Source organism: Trichomycterus rosablanca, chromosome 27, assembly GCF_030014385.1.
Source record: "Trichomycterus rosablanca isolate fTriRos1 chromosome 27, fTriRos1.hap1, whole genome shotgun sequence".
Classification (NCBI taxonomy): domain Eukaryota; kingdom Metazoa; phylum Chordata; class Actinopteri; order Siluriformes; family Trichomycteridae; genus Trichomycterus; species Trichomycterus rosablanca.
This window is the reverse complement of record NC_086014.1, coordinates 11,716,866-11,737,289: the sequence shown is the minus strand read 5'-3', so window position 1 is coordinate 11,737,289 and position 20,424 is coordinate 11,716,866. Positions and strand designations below refer to the sequence as shown.

General features: G+C 43.7%; 1 protein-coding gene across 3 annotated transcripts in view; it reads left to right on the top strand.

The window, feature by feature from the left end:
* Nucleotides 1-20,350, top strand: part of galns (galactosamine (N-acetyl)-6-sulfatase) — a 29,762-nt gene extending 9,412 nt beyond the window's left edge. For 2 of the 3 annotated variants that reach the window (XM_062989372.1, XM_062989371.1), the window contains exons 9-14: nucleotides 38-141; nucleotides 3,986-4,122; nucleotides 4,414-4,516; nucleotides 10,160-10,281; nucleotides 15,923-16,040; nucleotides 16,600-16,914. In XM_062989372.1, the coding sequence (XP_062845442.1) occupies nucleotides 38-141; nucleotides 3,986-4,122; nucleotides 4,414-4,516; nucleotides 10,160-10,281; nucleotides 15,923-16,040; nucleotides 16,600-16,686 (671 nt within the window). In that variant the 3' untranslated portion in view covers nucleotides 16,687-16,914. Of the gene's footprint in view, nucleotides 1-37; nucleotides 142-3,985; nucleotides 4,123-4,413; nucleotides 4,517-10,159; nucleotides 10,282-15,922; nucleotides 16,041-16,599; nucleotides 16,915-18,843; nucleotides 18,941-19,123; nucleotides 19,214-20,307 lie in introns of those variants that run through there. The other variant, XR_010007720.1, reaches the window with a different exon arrangement.
* The last annotated feature ends 74 nt before the right edge of the window (nucleotides 20,351-20,424 follow it).

Below are 20,424 nucleotides of genomic sequence, written 5' to 3'. Positions count from 1 at the left end.
ACATAAGTGTGCACATGTTCTCTCTCGACGATCCTAGGTGGCAGTAATGGCCCGTTCCTGTGTGGGAAGGAGACGACTTTTGAGGGTGGAATGAGGGAGCCAGCTATCGCGTGGTGGCCGGGACGAATCCCAGCAGGCACGGTACGAATCAGAACACATTCACTGGGACACCCATGCGTAAAAGTTCTCTGCTGATATAAATAGGGCTTGTTTTTGAAGGTCACCTGACGTATAGCCGCTGTGGTCGCAGTAATGGTCACAGTATGATGCTCTGCAGCTGATTTACTACCATTGGAGATCAATGTCAAACCATCAGTCAGGACTTCAACAGGATCATGAGCTAAAAAAACTCACTTCAGCTTCTTTTAGAATGGTTCAATTAGGCTGTATATGCTCATTGGGTAGCACTGCCGCCTCACAGCAAGAAGGTCCTGGGTTCGATTTCCACGTGGAGCGGTCCGGATCCTTTCTGTGTGGAGTTTGCATGTTCTCCCCGTGTCCGAGTGCGTTTCCTCCAGGAGCTCCGGTTTCCTCTCACAGTCCAAAGGCTTGCAGATGTGTCTGTGTGTCCTCCCTGCAATGTGCTGGCACCCTGTCCAGGGTGTTCCTGTGTGTCTTGCGCCCATAGAGCGATTGGATAGGCCCCAGCACCCCCCATGACCCTCATTAGGATTAGAGTGAGAGAGTATATGTATATAACTAGGTAGATAGATAGATAGAGATATATAGACACATACATGTATATAGACAGAGAGAGAGAGTTTGGTTCAGTCAGAGAAGGTACTAGACAAAGTCTGTAATCCTCTAAACAATCCACGTCATTGTTTGAAGGTGTAATTTGTATAAACGTCCTCATCAGGTATTGTATTTCAATCCCTCCTCTCAATGGAATCTTTCTTGGCTTTCCACCTTTTTGACAATGATACTTTTAAAACCCTGGGCATTTTTCCTCTGCATGTATGGATGTGTTTCTCAGCACAACTTTTGAGGTTCTCCGTGCCCCCTTTTTTTTCCCGGCTGAGAGGAAGCCTACCGTCCCTAATCCGTTAAAGCCTTGCGTTCTGCAAATGACTTTTAATTGTATTAGGGGTGGCTGTGACACAGCTCTGCGGAACACGGGGGGATTTTTGGAGGATCTGGAACGGTGCGGCGTCCGTGGGCCGCAGTAAGCTCTGCCCCTGGCTCGTATCTGTCGGGTGTGCGGCGCCGCGATAGCGCGGAGGGTGATTGGGAACGTCTTAAGCGGCTAATCTGTTTGCGTGTTTGCCGGGGTTGGATTGAGCTGTAATGAGGGCTTCTATATCTGAATATGCCAGGCGTGTGGGATAAAGGATAGACTAGGGGAGGAAAGGGGGGTGAAAGTGGGTCCTGTGTGTGTCTGTATAGATTTGGGGGCAGAAGTTGGTGCGCTGAGAAGTTTGAGCCAGTCTGTGCCAGGTGTTCAGGAGCGATAGGGATGTGGAGGAGAGGGGTGGAGGGCAGTGCCAGGACGAGCAGGTGTTCCATGCTGTTTGCCTAGCAGCTGCAGAGCAAACCTGACCCAGCTTTCTATATGCAGGCTTTGCTGCTTCTTTTTCTCAAATAGGACACGCTGATATACGACTTCCTGTTGTGTCCCACTATGTGTCAGGATGCGAATCATAATGCTACACAACCACAAGTTGCATTTCTAGTGTGTTTTTCATATATGGTCAGAGTGTGAGTGTGTTTATCTCCAGCCCGTCATGGCAGAGCAGTATAATGTAATAGAATTTAAATGTGGCCTAAAAGGGGCTTGTTTAGGAGCTCAAGTGGCAGCATTTTCACATATATCTATCATTTTATCAGCTTTACACTTACAGTGACGAGGAAACTGTCAATTAAAAGTTGCAAAAGTTTCTGGACAGGTTTGTAATGAAGTCTTTTGTCCCCTTAAGTTCTTGTATCTTGTCAATAATCATAATTCATTGAAAAATTCCTCCATCTGTGGTGCATCAGTCTAGAGTGTTAGAGCTCACGAGTTCAGATTTCAGCAGTGCTATTGACCTGACCTGGCGTCCAGCAGACACAGTTAGCCGTATTTAAAGGAGGGAAGGTCGGTTGGGTCTCCTTCTTGCTACCACAGCCATGCAATCAATGTAAATAAAGCTTTGATTTAGCTGTTCTGAAACAGGGAGATGGAACAATCTAAACAGATGAGATATATACACACTAGGGAAAGCAACGATGCAGATCCAAGATCCAAACTGTCTTAACGAATTCCAAACATGGCAGGCTCAATTACTGAATGCCAACAGATGACCCTGTTGGCTCGTGATGTGATGGAATGAGCTGGCAGGAGGACGCAGGCCAGCTCAGCATTCCTGCGTGTGCACAGGGATGAAGGAGGGACGCAGGGACACGGAAAGCATCAGCCCCAGAGCTGCCGGGCCCGTTGCTTATGCTGGCTTCATCAGCTGAGCTACAGAGCTGGGGTACGTTAGACAGGGATAGCAGGCCTGTCTTCTCAGATAACTACCAGACACGCACCCAAGCAGAGAAATAAATAGGGATAAAGAAATTAGAAGAGACTGTGGAAGTGAATACGTCTTGTTTTTTTCCTATTTTTTCTTCTAGTTAAGAGCTGCTGGGTATCATGAAGTCAGCTTTATTAATTGTTTTTTTGGATTTGTACTTTTTTAGCACTGTGTGTGTGTGTGTGTGTGTGTGTGTGTGTGTGTATGTGTATGCAGAGAAAATGAAATGTGCCAGGCCAACTCTGGCTGGTGGTGAATGAAGAGAAAGGCCAATTCACAGAGGCTGATGCAGACCGCATGTCTGTGTGTTTGTGTGTGTGTGTGTGTGTGTGTGCGCTCGTGGCACAGCCAGCTGCTCTGGGTTGATAGCGCTATCTGATTGCGAGTGCGCCGTCTCCCTCAAAGGGCCGCTCAGGAGAGAATGGAATGAAAGATCAAGGATGACAGCGAAAAAATGGCATTTTATCTGAAAATAGTTCAAAGTTTATAAATAAAATAAAGCTTTTTCAGCGCCGGGACTGGCGGAGGGAGATAAAACCGCGGCTCAGGCGCGTCCCGTCTCCTCTTTTTTCTCTCTCTTTCGTCCTCATTCCCTTACAGCCTCTTCAGTCCTCATTTACCCAGGCGTTTGTGTGGCGTATAATAACGCCGGCGCAGATTAGAGGAAGCACTGGAGAAGCGCATCACTGGGGAGCTTCTGATGCTCCTATTGAGCTTTCCTGTTGGGTATTATGGGTGTGTGGGTGTCTGTCTGGATGCATCTGGCCATACCGGTTTATATCTAGGCCGGCTCCTGTATGGTCGAGATCATTTCACCATGGCCCAGAGGGGTAGGTTTGGTTTTACCATTGGTAGGAAACACAAGTGTGCTCGGCTAGTTAGAGTGTGTTTTAACTGATCACTTGATGACACTGTTTAAATCCACACAGAAGGAATTGTGGGACATTTGTGTTTAAAAACGTCTGTATCACCTTTATTAAAACACCAATTTAGGAAGAATGATGTTGCTAATGCATTTATGGTGGTTGTTTTAAATCTGTGGCTTTTCCATTTAAATGTTGTTTAATTGTTTTGTCAGTGAGAACATTCGGAAGCTTCTTCACCTTAACGTGATAATAAGACCAGATATAATTTGCTCATTTGGAGCATCAATTCTCATTTTTGATGTAGTAATTACGGAATACCCTTTCACATATACATTTTGCCATATCCATGTTTCAAAGTCAAAAGACAATTGTGTGTGTTAATTAGAAGTGGATATTTGCTTTGCACATACATTAAATAAAAAAATTAAAAAAACACTAAAGAGGTTAAATACTTGTTGGCACTCACCAATGCAAAATGTATCACCTAAGTCTATGAATGTATATTATTCAATTAGGTAGGGAGTCATGAACAAATATTGGTATCTTGTGTTGGATAATTAGTTTAAATGGAAAAAGCAACCACAATCACACCTACCTTCTTTCCTTTTTTTAATTTCCTTTCAGGTAAACCATCAGTTGGGCAGCGTGATGGATCTCTTCACTACTAGTCTAGCACTAGCCGGCCTTGATCCTCCTAACGACAGGTTCATCGATGGCTTGGATCTGAGTTCCACCTTCTTCAACAGCTCAGTGATGGAAAGGTAAGACCTCCAGCCTCACAGAAACACATGCAGAACGGCAGGTCGAACATGTGATCACCACAGTTACGGTACAGTGTTGACCCTGTCAGTCACAGCGAACTTTCACTATAGGGGTTTGGATTTTTATAAGAGAGGGACAGAGAGAGAGAGCGAGGGAGTGCAGGACCACCCGGGCAGATGAGATGTTCCGCCGAATGCGTAATGGGATGAGGGCCAGGGGCCACACAGACCGGCTTAGGGTGACTTATCAGCGCCGTCCAGAATTCACCAATCCTATTTCACACTCAACAGGCCTATTTTCTACTACCGTGGCAACGAGATGATGGCAGTGCGGTTCGGGATCTACAAGGCACATTACTGGACGTGGACGAACTCATGGGAGGAGCTGAACCAGGTGAGAAATGAAAAAATAGATATACTGCTCATGTATACACACACAAACACGTATGTATGTGTGTGTGTGTGTGTGTGTATGTGTGTGTGTGTGTGTGTGTGTGTGTGTGTGTGTGTGTGTGTGTGTGTGTGTGTGTACAGGTCCTTCTCAAAAAATTAGCATATTGTGATAAAGTTCATTATTTTCCATAATGTAATGATAAAAATTAAACTTTCATATATTTTAGATTCATTGCACACCAACTGAAATATTTCAGGTCTTTTATTGTTTTAATACTGATGATTTTGGCATACAGCTCATGAAAACCCAAAATTCCTATCTCAAAAAATTAGCATATTTCATCCGACCAATAAAAGAAAAGTGTTTTTAATACAAAAAAAGTCAACCTTCAAATAATTATGTTCAGTTATGCACTCAATACTTGGTCGGGAATCCTTTTGCAGAAATGACTGCTTCAATGCGGCGTGGCACGGAGGCAATCAGCCTGTGGCACTGCTGAGGTGTTATGGAGGCCCAGGATGCTTCGATAGCGGCCTTAAGCTCATCCAGAGTGTTGGGTCTTGTGTCTCTCAACTTTCTCTTCACAATATCCCACAGATTCTCTATGGGGTTCAGGTCAGGAGAGTTGGCAGGCCAATTGAGCACAGTAATACCATGGTCAGTAAACCATTCACCAGTGGTTTTGGCACTGTGAGCAGGTGCCAGGTCGTGCTGAAAAATGAAATCTTCATCTCCATAAAGCTTTTCAGCAGATGGAAGCATGAAGTGCTCCAAAATCTCCTGATAGCTAGCTGCATTGACCCTGCCCTTGATAAAACACAGTGGACCAACACCAGCAGCTGACATGGCACCCCAGACCATCACTGACTGTGGGTACTTGACACTGGACTTCAGGCATTTTGGCATTTCCTTCTCCCCAGTCTTCCTCCAGACTCTGGCACCTTGATTTCCGAATGACATGCAAAATTTGCTTTAATCCGAAAACAGTACTTTGGACCACTGAGCAACAGTCCAGTGCTGCTGTTTCTGGTTCAAAAGTGGCTTGACCTGGGGAATGCGGCACCTGTAGCCCATTTCCTGCACACACCTGTGCACGGTGGCTCTGGATGTTTCTACTCCAGACTCAGTCTACTGCTTCCGCAGGTCCCCCAAGGTCTGGAATCGGCCCTTCTCCACAATCTTCCTCAGGGTCCGGTCACCTCTTCTCGTTGTGCAGCGTTTTCTGCCACACTTTTTCCTTCCCACAGACTTCCCACTGAGGTGCCTTGATACAGCACTCTGGGAACAGCCTATTCGTTCAGAAATTTCTTTCTGTGTCTTACCCTCTTGCTTGAGGGTGTCAATGATGGCCTTCTGGACAGCAGTCAGGTCGGCAGTCTTACCCATGATTGCAGTTTTGAGTAATGAACCAGGCTGGGAGTTTTTAAAAGCCTCAGGAATCTTTTGCAGGTGTTTAGAGTTAATTCGTTGATTCAGATGATTAGGTTAATAGCTCGTTTAGAGAACCTTTTCATGATATGCTAATTTTTTGAGATAGGAATTTTGGGTTTTCATGAGCTGTATGCCAAAATCATCAGTATTAAAACAATAAAAGACCTGAAATATTTCAGTTGGTGTGCAATGAATCTAAAATATATGAAAGTTAAATTTTTATCATTACATTATGGAAAATAATGAACTTTATCACAATATGCTAATTTTTTGAGAAGGACCTGTATGTATACTGGTGCAGTTTGAAGTATACACTAGCACTTGCTTGATACATATAGTTGTAGCCCGGCAGTTAAGGTTCTGGATTAGTAATCAAAACGTCACTGGTTCAAGCCCCACCACTGCCAGGTGGTCACTGTTGGGCCCTTGAGCAAGGCCCTTAACTTTCAGTTGCTTAGACATTATACTGTCACACTTCTGTAAGTCACTTTGGATAAAAGCGTCTGCTAAATGCCATAATATAATATAAATATATCTGTATGTGGCCAACAGTGGCACCATAGTAGCGGTGGGACTTAATCTGGCAATGTTTTGATTACTAGTCCAGCACCATAACCGCTGAGCTACCTCTGCCCTATATACTTCAAACTTACTACATACTGCATCAGTATATAGTCAGAAGTACTTCAGCTTTATGTGGGTGGGTGCCATAGATGCGAAGGGGCAGTACTACACCTGAACCGAGTAATTTGAAGGATTATCTACGTACATACATGGAGTTCTACACTTCAGTGAGCATTCTTCATCTATCAGTACCATCCTTTACACCCCAAGCTTTTGAAAGCGAATAGAAAAGTAGTGTACTACTTAAGAATGCCACTCAACACGTAGACCCCTGACACAGCCGCGTCCTCGGGCTTTTCTTCTCCGAGTTTGTTTTATGCCCCATCGGCCGCTTAAATTGCCCTCTCCTGGAGCACCGCTGAATCAATAGCCACCTTCTTTATCAGCCTGTGTGAACTGAAGTGGAACTTCACAAATAATGGTGGCTGATTGCCTGCGAGCTGTCTATCGATTGCCAGCGCGGGTGGAGGACGCTTGGAACGGAGACCTCGCGGTTAATAAGTATTTTGGGGCTTTGTCTGAGCTGGATCCAGAATTCAAGCGTGCTTCCCGACCCCTGAACTGCAGCTTTGCTTGACCTGTCAAAATTCTAAGGAGCTACGCGTTCAAAATCGATTTGCGCGATCACGGATGATGTTAGAGCATGTTATTCTGTGCATGTCGAGTCTTTTTAAAACAGTCGGGATTTTCCTCCTTGTTTCTTTGCTCTTTAAACGTGGTTAAAATGATGGCTTAATAGTATCAGTCATGCCGGTGCGTTCCGCTCAAAAGCCTAGGAGGGTCAGTGAAGTGCGAAATGAGAAATTTCACAGAATAAGTGCTTTGCATCCGATGCTCTTTCCAGTCAGAGCTTGGAGAGGGTAATAATGGAATAGGAAAATGGTTTATGGTGGGTGGCACTGGTGCAAACCCAAAAGCCAGTTATATAGACGATCAAATCACACCACATTTTCCGTAAGATTTTGCCTTCTAGTACTTGCTGTGAGAAAGTGGTACGTGTATGTATATACACCGATCAGCCATAACATTAAAACCACCTCCTTGTTTCTACACTTACTGTCAATTTCATCAGCTCCACTTACCATATAGAAGCACTCTGTAGTTCTACAATTACTGACTGTAGTCCATCTGTTTCTGTGCATGCTTTGTTAGCCCCCTTTCATGCTGTTCTTCAATGGTCAGGACCCCCACAGAGCAGGTATTATTCATTCTCGGCACTGCAGTGACACTGACATGGTGGTTGTGTCCACCAACCAAAAATATCCAGCTATCAGCGCCCCGTGGGCAGCGTCCTGTGACCACTGATGAAGGTGTGGAAGATGACCGACTCAAACGGCAGCAAAAGATGAGCGATGGTCTCTGACTTGACATCTACAAGGTGGACCGACTAGGTAGAAGTGTGTAACGGAGTGGACAGTGAGTGGACACGGTATTTAAAAACTTATCCACACATACCAGCACAACACACACTAACACACCACCACCATGTCAGTGTCACTGCAGTGCTGAGAATGATCCACCACCTAAATAATACCTGCTCTGTGGTGGTCCTGTGGGGGTCCTGACCATTGAAGAACAGGGTGAAAGCAGGTTAAAAAGGTATGTAGAGAAACAGATGGACTACAGTCAGTAATTGTAGAACTACAAAGTGCTCCTATATGGTAAGTGGAGCTGATCAAATGAACAGTGAGTATAGAAACAAGGAGGTGGTTTTAATGTTATGGCTGATCGGTGTATACTGTGTATATATACACATACATATATAGCACTTCCCGTGGGGAACCTACTAAGTGTTAGACTGGTGTACCTATATATATACATATATACATTGTTATAAGTATTACACGTAGTAATTCTTTTTGTTAGTGAGTGGATTTAAACAGCATTTTATTTCAATGTTTTGTGTTGGGGTGTAAAAGTTCAATAACGCTTTTCAGCAGCACAGAGGCGTGTGGTTGCTGTATTATTAATAGCTCGAGCTGCAGCCTCTTCTCTGGTTCAGGCTTGGGTTTTCTTCTTCAGTCTACAGGGATTGTGGTTGTTGGATGCCCCCTGGTTCACAGTGAGGAAAAAAAAGACAAAGAGTAAGTGTGGAGCGCACATCACAGGGGACTGAACTGCTGAACTGTGTGTGTGTGTGTGTGTGTGCGCCTCTGCATTTATCTCCTCCTCCCTACACTACAGCATGCTCATGCGGAGAACTCTAAAATATTGAGAGCACTCTTCTAACCTCCTGATGTGACACAACATACACACTCACACGCGCATATAAATGCATGAACACTCACACACACACACACACACACAGAAACCCTGCAGTTTTGCCAAACAAAAGACATCACACTAGCCCAAAGCAATGTACTGTACAGAAAGAGCACATACACACACACACCGACACACACTGTGTGGCACAGTGCTGGTCTGTATGCAGTGATAGGGGGTGTAATCTGTTCATATACACAAGAAATTATCGATGTTTCCACTGCATCTCTCCATCCATCACAACTCTTAATTGAATCTCTCCTCAAGAGCAAGTCGTCAGGGTCATCTCGCTTTGCCTCGCCTCGCCTCGCCTCGCCTGAGGCTGTCTCAATAGACCCGAATAACTGTATGGCATACATGTGTACTTAACTGAATATGGTAAAAATATAACAATAATATAGTATACAGAAACCAAATTCTTAAAAATCCTCCTAAAAATCCCAATTTGATTCACAGTTCATCCTTTTAAAAATATAAAATGTTGAATTGTTTTCTGAGAAACACTGGGCACGAGGAAGGAAAACCCCGGACAGGGTGCCAGTCCATCGTAAGGCATTTGCCACCCCTTTTTCTCCTAGACTTAGCCGGTCATGTCTGTGTAGATGCCTGGATATCTGCGGTCTATTACGGGGCTAGTAAAATATTGACAGTTACGTATTTGTCATTTAGCAGACGCTTTTATCCAAAGCGACTTACAGTTCTGACAGTATACGTATCTAAGCAATTGAGGGTTAAGGGTCTTGCTCAAGGGCCCAACAGTGCCAACCTGGCAGTGGTGGGGCTTGAACTGCTAACCTTCAGATCACTAGGTCAGTATCTTGACCACTAAGCTACAACTGCCACCACTAGATCTTTTTGACAACCGAGTGCCGTGACAGGAATTAAATAGTGCTTATACTGGTATAAAATTGCCAGTTGTTACTGTCTGGTAATCAATCATGCTTTGATTATTTGTTATTTATAATATCAATATCTGATGGTTATGTATTGCACAATCTGTAACGTAATCCATGTCATCCATCTATATTGTCTTCATTGTAGACTGCGATTTAAAAAGCCAAGGCAAAGCAGGAGCCTAGCCTGCAGCGTTATTGATTTTTCTTGTCTTGTTCTGCCTCAAGCTCGTTACATTTCGTGTTCTAAAGCACTGATTAGAAACTATCACTATGACAAGTATTTCTTCTAGGTTCTGCTGAACCCTCAAATAACATTTACGCTACCCCACAGACTGACTTTAGAATCTCAGTTTCCATTCCGATACCTCAGAACTCCCTCGGGGTTCGTGTGATTACCATACAAACGATTTTCCGCTCTCCTCTCACACAGGGAATCAACTTCTGTCCTGGTCAGGAGGTTCCCGGGGTTACTAATCACACCCAGCAGGAACACACCATGCAGCCACTCATCTTCCATCTCGGACGGGACCCCGGAGAGAAATACCCTATCAGGTAAGACTTTGCTTCCAAGGACAGAGTAGTTTACTTTTTGAGCAACCCAAAATAAATAGGAAATACCCTCGTAGATAGCCTGTTATTCTAAAAACATGGGCAGTAATTTTTGTAGTTGAATCCCCCTGTGCAGCAATAATCGCCTCCAATCTTCTGGCAAAGATTTCCATAAGTTCAATTGGGTCACAAAAGCTTTAGTGAGGTCAAGTACTGATGTTGGATGAGAAGATTTGGCTCGCAACTGATGTTCCGATTAAGCGTAAAGGCTTTTAATGGGGTTGAGGTCAGGGCTTTGTGCAGGCCACTGGGGTTTCTTCACAGTAAACCCATCAAGCCATGTCTTTATGAACCTTATTATGTGTACAGTGGAAGGAAGACGAGTCGTGTTGACTGAAAGCGTACAGTTTTGTATATCGCTGATTTTATAAAGTATACTATACTAGTGCCCATATAGTCTATATAATTATAAATCATCACAGTACTCTTTTATGCACAGAAAGAAAAACTAAATGGCATCATTATATCTCCTGATATAATGATGGCACAGACTGGCCAAGACTAACGCTAACGACTACACGACTTGTTCAGATCAGTTTCAAAGTGTTCTGTTCACACTATACAACTTGATCTCTTGTAATCGGGAGTTATTTAAGTACGTTTGTAAGGTTTGGTCTGAATTGGAACATGTAGTATGATCCAGTATGACCCACTTTTAAGGAAAGTATTTCTAAAAGGGTGGACACTGGTATACTTACGAAGGAATATGCCATATCAATGGCCATGAGTTTGAAATCTAAAGTCCAACAAACTCGGTGTCAGCAACATTTGAAAGTCCGTATTAGTAATTGACCTGTTTGGGGTCCGAGATTAATAGCATCCTAGGACACAACTAATAAGAGTGTTGTTTGTAAGATGCAGCTTTATTCGGTGTGAGAGGGAAATCTATTCTAGTTTCTTGCAGCGTACTGTACGTATTGGCTTTTGGCCCTCTGAGCGTCTTATCTAACACTAATTAAATTGCATCGGTGCAGTAGCAGGTAACAGAAGCAGTCACTGGTTTCACCCCGTGACTGGTTCGTCTGCCTCGGCCCGCCGCTGCACATGAGAGGAGGGGAGGAGGAGGAGAGGGGGGCTGGATCTGTCTAATCGATACAGAGCCGGATTGATCTGCGCGCTCCGAGGGAAGCTGATTAAACGGCCCTTTTTGTGATTGCAAATAGCACCTTATGGATTATCATCTGCGCTCGTCGAGGACGCCTGATAAACGCGCAAGACAAATCGGCGTGGCATGGCTTAGGTCAGAGAATTGTTAAGCCATAAAATCCTTAGTTTTAATATGAGAATTTAGCTCGAGTTGGAGAATCCTTGACTTCAAATGCAAATGAATCATCCATTAAGGCAGAAGTCAAGAATATGATATTCTTTGTATGAACGATTGTCTGTGGTCAGTGTTTCTAGGGACGGTGGTAGCCTAGTGGATAGAGCTTTGGGCTATCGATTGAAAGGCTGAGAGTTTGAATCCCAGATTTGCCATTCAGCCACCGTTGGGCCCTCGACTCCAGGGGTGCCGTACAACGGCTGACCCTGTGCCCTGACCCCAGCTCCCAAACGAGCCTTATGACGAGTGGAAATCAGTCTGGATAGTCAGAGCTAGTCCAAGAACCATTAAATCCAGATTTGCATGGGAGTGGAGGCTGTCTACATGTAACCGAAGCTCTGAAAATACTTGTTTTGTGGTCAGATGATACAAAGAATGGGTTATTTGGAAACAACTTTGTACCTACTTGTATTGTAGTGTAGAGTATAACTGCAGTCATGACAGACGTTTGGTTGTGACTATTAGACGTGGCTGATTAGGGTGAAACAAGCTAATATTAGATGCAGTACAGGTATAGTGCGGCATGTAATATCTATGAGACAGAAGGAGTAGCGGTGTGCAGACGAGAGGCGGTTTTGGCCTCAGCTCTGTGTGTTTATCGAGTCGACTCGATCTGCCTTTATGTGCTTGTATTTAGTAGGATCAGTCCTTCTGCCCTCAGGCTGTTGAATCGCCCCGGCCTCTCTGTGTGGTTCTTCATGGCACACGTTCACCTAGATGATTTTTTTTATTTATCTGTTTACTTTCTCTCACACTCGGTCAGCATTTGTTCTTTTATCTTGTGATAAAATACGTCTCTTGGCCGTCGTCTTTTCTCTTTCCCTTATTTGTCCTTCCTCCTTGTCCTCTCCCCTTTCTTTCGTTTCATTTTTATCCTCTGCCACACCCTCCTCCCTTCCAAATTCTTCCTCAGTCTCTCAGAGCGAAATGGAATAATTAAACATTAATGTTGCTATTGATCTCTCCGTCCCCTTTTTTGCTCGACTGGACCGGGTTGGGGCGAGAAAAGAGATTCTCTGAAGAAATCAATAGCTGTGTGGAGCGCTGCAAAATTTATTCAGCTTTCAGAGAACGTTCTTGGTGTGGCACACTTTAACCCTCACCATTCCTGCAGTGTGTATTAGTTTAGGAGGTGTGTGTGGTGGTGGGGGTGTCTTTCTTATCCCCCCTTTCTCTCTTTGTTTTGCCCTCTTGTTCCTTCTTTCTCTCCACATTTTCTGCTCAAGCTCTCAGTACTCATTAATCTCTGTCCTCACCTAAAGAGCCACTTAAGATGATGTAGAGCCTGACTGAACACACACACACACACACACACACACACACACCTCCAGTTCTGACGGTCCATGACTTCCTAAAACTAGTGAACCCAGCATAGAACAATACGCCACATCAGAACACTGCTAATGTCATAAACACATAGTTCAGATCAACATGGACCGTCTCTAGATATCACATTCAAAAAAGAGCTCAGCGCCCAACACACATCATGTAGAACTCACCAACACATGGCTCGGTGGGTTGCACTGTCGCCTGACAGCAAGAAGGTCCTGGGGTTGAGTGGTCAGGGTCCTTTCTGTGTAGAGTTTGCATGTTCTCCCAGTGTCTGTGTGGGTTTCAACTGGGAGCTCTGGTGTCCTCCCACAGTCCAAAGACGTGCAATAAGGTGAATTGGAGATACAAAATTGCCCATGACCGTGTGAATGGATAAGTCACTCCTAACCCTGAAGTGTTAGCATTGTATGTGGTCTTAAATGTTCCTTTGGGTATAAATGTCTGTTAAATCCCCCAAAATGTGAGTTTTAATATAATAAAATTGATGTGGAGAAACTCCTGAGTCTCACACAGAATTCTGATTGCAATCTCTGGTCACCTTTTTGGTTAGACAACCTCCAAAAATCTTGTAAAAAGCCATGACGTTTCACACAAGCCTTTCCAGAAAAGTTACATCCTCAAAAATGCCCCCTTCCCTTTAATTAAACCCAAATGATTAACCTTATTTATATAATTATAAACGTACTGCTTTGCCACCACCTTTCACCTCAGGCTGTAATTATAACTGGTATCACAATGCCACTTATGGATATGGTTTGAATGATAAATGGGCATTAGCACCACGGGTAAATAAAGGCTCACTAACTAGAATAAATTACCGGTGAAATTTCTCCCCGAAGTCGATCCCTGGATGCACACGTACGTGCGGCGGTTCTGTCACCCCGCGGCAGACGCTAACGCCGGCAGCAGCCCGGGCCTCATCTGCAGCACGCCGACGTTTCACTTCTCCAATCGATAGTCCCGAATGAATTGCTCAATTTCCACCCAGAGAGAGACAGGGCAGAGGTATTCGATTGTCTCTTCAGCCCAATATTCCCCTCTTCTACCCTGTGTGTGTGTGTGTGTGTGCTGTTTTAAATGTCTTTTGTTCATGTAGGCACTTACGTGTGCATGTTAGCCTTGCAAAATAGAATAATTTTTGTGTGAACAAGTTGGTTTTTTTTGTTTTTTTTGAGGCAGGGGGTTGTGAGTCACTAATCAGTGTGGTGACACCTGAGCAATACCCGTGCCCCCCGAGTGCCATGCATTATAAATCAAAAGCCTGCATTTGTATGCAGTGTTATTCTAATTTATGCCGCTGCGGTTGCGGCAGGGAAATCGTACGGTGCTAACGGAGCACTTTTCATTGTTCGCCCGGACACTTGGCATAAATAAACACGCCGGTATTAATTATTGATCTACAATAAATTGTGCACTATATGCCCAGAAACTAACTTGACCAAAACAGTGTTAGCAAGTTGGCTTAATAGTTCGGTTAGCAAACCGGACAGTGAGGTTGCATTAGGATTGCCTCCTTCATAGGAAGAGGAGCAGGTGTCGGTGTGCGGTGGAAGGCCGTGCTCCGTCGGGGGAGTGCTGGAGCACAGGGAGGGAAGGTGTGATGCGGACCGAGCTCGGGGTTATTACGCTAATCGACCCTTAACCTCGCACAGGAACTCCCCAGGGGCCAATCAGAACGTGGCGCTGACACAGGTGCATGCTGCCAGTGTATTAAGGGTATAATTGCTGTGGTGATATCTGTGTGTGTGTGTGTGTGTGTGTGTCTCTTTCAAACACAGCCGTGCTCCGAGGAGCCTATTAACTCAACCGGTCCTTTGGAGAGTGGCTCAAAAAGCAGCAGGGGGTCGTGGGCGTGTAGCATTAATGAGTCTTTGGTGTGTCGATGCTTTGTTTACACGTGTGTTCACATGGATATTTCTTGTGTCAAATAATGCATCGATGTATATTGCTGGTCAGCTTTGTATTTCAAGGATGATGTATGGGATCTGTCATGTTTATTTATTTATTTTATTGGGATTTTAACGTCATGTTTTACACACAGTTCAAGTCTTTCATCTCTAACACAATCACGGAAGATTTTGTATCTCCAGTTCACCTCACTACATGTCTTTGGTCTGCAGACCCAGGGGGAACATGCTAACTCCACACAGATAGAACCCGGACCGCTCCACCTGGGAACCTTCTTGCTGTGAGGTTACAGTGCTACCCACCGAGCCACCTACACTAGAACACACCAGGCTCACTTGACCTAAATGCTCTGAGTTTGTGAATGGTCGAGTGTGTGTTGTCCTGATCCAGGTTTGTTCCTTGTCCTGTCCCCAAACCACCAGGTTCAAGCAGTTAATTAACATTTGTAACATTAGTGCGTAATGTAATTGTATATACTGTTATACTACTGCTTCTATTATTAGTTTGAGTCGTATTCCATGCCACAGTATTAGATGCACACATTCTATTTATCCACCGAAACAACCAACAGGGATATATTGGTAATATTTCCCTGGTGGTCTAGCTCCGTAGCTCTGCTATAGTAGGGCCTTTCCGATTGACTAAAATGTACATTTAAGTCAGAATCTCTTCCAAAATTCTCCAGTGTGATGATGACTGAATGCATGTGAAGCATTAGATTTAAGCCTACTGCCATCATGAATCATACATGTAGCTAATGTATATGTTAAGACAGGAAGCTTCGTGAAGGACCGTCTCCTCTATTATTGTGTGACGAGTCGTTTTCTAACCTTTCTGTTCATGTCAAGAGTGTAACTGTTCACTCGACTGTGTTTGGGGGGAGGGGTGTTATTGGGAGCAATGCTTCGAGTGTCCTTGACTCCCTTGAAGAGGACAGCTGTGTATGTATGTAGATGAATCGATGGCTCGGCGCGATGGCCCTCATTTAGTATTCATGTTTCTTCATCGTTCTTCTTTTCTCAGTGTCCTTTCTGATGAGTATCAGGCCGTTCTAAAGCTGATCACTCCAATAGTGGAGCAGCACAAGAAGGAGCTGGAGCCGGGAGAGCCGCAGCTGAACATGTGCGATCTGGCCGAAATGGTGAGACCTACAGTACATCTGTACATTTTATATTCGCCTTTTTGTTTCACCTTCAGCCTACGGGTTGTACTAATTATAAGATACGTTAACCTGTCTTAATGTATGTGACAAGGTCACAACTGATCCTTGCTTTGGGTCACTGTCTGTGGAGTTTGGCCTGTTCTTCCATGGTCTTATGGTTGACTCTAGATACAGTTTATAGGTACAGTTTATTAATTATGACGATGCCAAGCAGACCAAGTCTGGCTTCAGCTGCAGAAAACTTTGATGTGCCAATACTGACCCCAAGTGTCTATTTTGTATACTCTTAAGCAAGCAGGGGTACATTTTACAGTACATTTACATTTTCGGCATTCAGCAGACGCTCTTATCCAGAAGAGCTTCCATAGTAAACATTTCAGTAATCTAGTACAGAGTGGGGTTTATTTAGACCACAGAGGTAGCTTGGGGCTGGTCCATTTTTGGCTTTGTAGGCGAGCTCAGTGTTTTAAACTGAATGCGTGCAGCTAAGGAATATAAACTGATGTTTCTTAATGTGGTTTTATTTTTGGTTTAACAGAACTGGGCTCCTCCTGGGTGTGAGAAGCTGGGGAAGTGTCTTAAACCGCCGTCGTCAAACCCATGGAAATGTGACTGGCCACATTGAAACACATCTACCAAAATGAACAAACAGGATAAAGGGTTTCTCATTCTGATTGCTCCTGTGTGTATACGGGTATGATTTTATAATGTGTCTACAGTTTTCTGTAATTCTATGATTTTAGGGATTCTTCTTTTAATGCATTAAATTGTATTTAATCTATCTGGAATCTAATCCGTAGCTGCAAAAGTTTGGTTTTGTGAAATGAAATAAAATGAAGGCTCTGTGATGTATCGCTTTTCTTTCTTTCTTTTTTTTTTTAAACGCCAGAGTTTCAAAAACTGATTGAACTGTTTAACTGTGGGTGTTGCTATCGCATATCGCATATGCTGGTATGAGTGGATAAGACACAGCAGTGCTGATGGAGTTTTTAAACACCTCACTGTCACTGCTGGACTGAGAATAGTCCACCAACCAAAAACATCCAGCCAACAGCACCTGTGGGCAGCGTCCTGTGACCACTGATGAAGCTCTAGAAGATGACCGACTCAAACAGCAGCAATAGATGAGCGATCGTCTCTGACTTTACATCTACAAATTATTAGTTTCATTGGTTGGAGTGTTGGACAGTGAGTGGACACGGTGTTTAAAAACTCCAGCAGCGCTGCTGTGTCTGATCCACTCATACCAGCACAACACACACTAACACACCACCACCATGTCAGTGTCACTGCAGTGCTGAGAATGATCCACCACCTAAATAATACCTGCTCTGTGGTGGTCCTGTGAGGGTCCTGACCATTAAAGAACAGGGTGTGAATCTACTGAGGTATGGGCGGATAAGACTGTGGTGCCTGTGACGCAATCGGGGTCTTCAGCAGAGGAAGAGTAATTGACTGATCTAAAATTGGGAGATAAAAAGGGAGAAAGTGCATAAATACAAAAAAAAAGGCACACAGTGATCCCTGTGTCCGTGCGATGACCCCGTACTCCTTCATCGCCTTGCGGCGAGCGCGAACACCCGCACAGGTCAACACCCGTCTCGAGTTCAAACACTCTACAGTGTAGCACTAGTGCCTTAGCCTGCCACGCCATCCAAACAACGCGAAATATGCTCTCGTAGGAGGTCATAAAAACCAAGGAAGTCAAGTCAATAGGCATTAAGAAAATAAGATAAGCTCACTTGTTTTAATATATATGATAGGGTCCCTGTGATTTAATTCCTCAACTGACATTTGCTTTGGGTCACTGGGTCTCGAACCCTGGAGTTCAAACAGTAGCACTAGTGCCTTAGACCGCTGCACCATCCAACAACGTGAAATATGCTCTGATAGGAGGTCATAAAAACCAGTGAAGCTAATAATAAGTCAAATCAATAAGCTCACTTGTTTTAATATACAGTTAATGTGACAGGGTCCGCAACTCACTTTTGGGTCACTGGGTCTCGAACCCTCGACTTGAAACACTCCACAGTGTAGCACTAGTCCCTTAGACCGCTGCACCATCCGAGCTATACGAGATGTGCTCTCATAGCAGGTCGTAAAAACAAATGAAGTGCGCCCTCTTGTGGTGAAAGTAATTATAAGCAGCCGGCAGGGCTTTTATGCAAATTTCTTGATGGACTAAAACTGTAAAGCATTAAAATCATTTGTCTGCGCCACCAATATAATCCTGATATTTAAGAAAGAAAAAAGAATAAAAGGATATTTGTATATGGATGTATAGAGCCCTTGGGACTTTTAGTTTGAAATGCCATTCTGGTACAGGTGTGTGTGACGTCAGACTGTTTAGGTAGTTTCACGCAGGTGTAGTGGATCGTGTTTGTGATGTTTGTACCAGAGTTTAGTTTTGATTAAAATTAAGTTCAAACTGGATATTTTCACGTCCTACACGAATCTAAGAGTAAGTGAGTGCTAATGAAGTGATGTGGTCTGAGTTTACATGCGCAGTATTTAGATTCTTACTACCAATCACACGATTATTATGTTCACCTGAGCTTCAGCAGAGAGCAACATGGGATATCAAAAGCACTACTAGTACTACTATAAGAATACTACATATGTAATATATATATAATCAGACTAGTATTGTTTGGAGTCCATCTGTGTTTACTCCACCACAATCATTAAGGTCGGTTTAATGTTGTGTTTTGTTTGTTGACATGTAAGTAAAATCATGTTTCTCAGGATGTCGAGTGTGATTTAATCGATGTATACTTTTCAGGCTTTCAGGTGAAGCTGAACATTATGAGCAGCATACTGTTGTCATTAAGAGAGCTGACCTCAAGTACCAGTCGGGCTTCAGTGTGCATAATGGCATCGTAAGTAGACTTGATCACTGTTCTGCACAGATCTGATAAGGCTGTCACTCTGTCTAACAATATTAGCTATAGTGGAGAGCTGTTGAGAAATAGAGGAACGTACACAGATGTTCGATGAGTGTCATATTGTGTTTAATGTGAATGATCACGTGTATTATGTTTATGTATGATGTTTCTGCACAGATGTGCAGCCTGATGTGTGGTGGTGTTCGGGTAGAACACAGGATCATCCAAAAAATGGACAAAGTGTGGCGGCAACAGCACAAATAGTGGGTGAGGTAAGAGAAAAGCAATACATATCTATCTAATTATATAAGTTTTAGTTAATTAACGAAGTAATAAATGTTTTTTTTTTTTCTCATGTTGATGTAACTGAGCAATGTTGTCATCAGCAAGAGGCGCTGTAGTTTTTGATGCTGGGAGCGAAAGTGGCCCGGTCCTCCCACACTGACCTGTGCGCGGAAAACGCGCGCAGGAGAGAGTGAGAGGGGAAGACCTCTGCGTATGAGAGGGGCCTTTAGGAGTTCCCCTCTCATACGCGTCCGTGGCGTTTCTTGTGTGAACGTCCGACTTGGGTAAGTCGACAGCCGAGATTGGTGCACCACTGCGCTGCGCCACCCGGGCGTCACAAAAAACGCTGTCAGATAGGCGGTGATAAAACCAGTGCAGTGCGCCACCTGGTGGAGAGAGTCATTCATTGAAGGCGCATCATTGAGGTGCAGTGCGCCACCTGGTGGAGAGAGTCATTTATTGAAGGTGCATCATTGAGGTGCAGTGCGCCACCTGGTGGAGAGAGTCATTCATTGAAGGCGCATCATTGAAGTTATTTGGCTACGCCCTAGTGTGAGCCATTTATTAAATGTAAATATTATTTATTATTTATTATTGTACTTTGTGCAATAAATAACTGCAATATTTGGTTAACTTTCTTTAAAAATACTGTTTATATATTTGTAATTTTTTTACATATTCTTACTTTTTACTTCTTAACATATGTGTAAACACTTTGTATTTTTTATTTTTATATTCTTGAAAGCTGCTGTAACGCTGTAAATTTCCCCCGTTAGGATTAATTTTCCACAAGGTGGCGCACTGCACTGGTTTTTATCACCTCCTATTTGACAGTGTTTTTCGTGGGATAATAAAAGGCTATCTTATCTTATCTTATTTTATCTTATCTTAATAATCTTCCCCCATTAGGATTATAAACCAGAGAGTGGAATTGTCAAAATATTAGTATGCTCAACAATTTCAAAGGTGGATCATTAGTTATTCAAATAGAAATGAGGGTTAGTAATAAAGTCGGTCTATTATATGTTTATTTGTTGTACTACATTGTTTGCATGTTTTTTTACACCACCTGGCAGTCAGTTTGGACACCCCTGGTTCAGAGGAGCAGCAAACGCTACTACCGGTTAGTGTGTAGGGTGCCTGAGAGGTCGATTTGACACGCACCCTCAATCTCACACGCGTATAGTGACGGG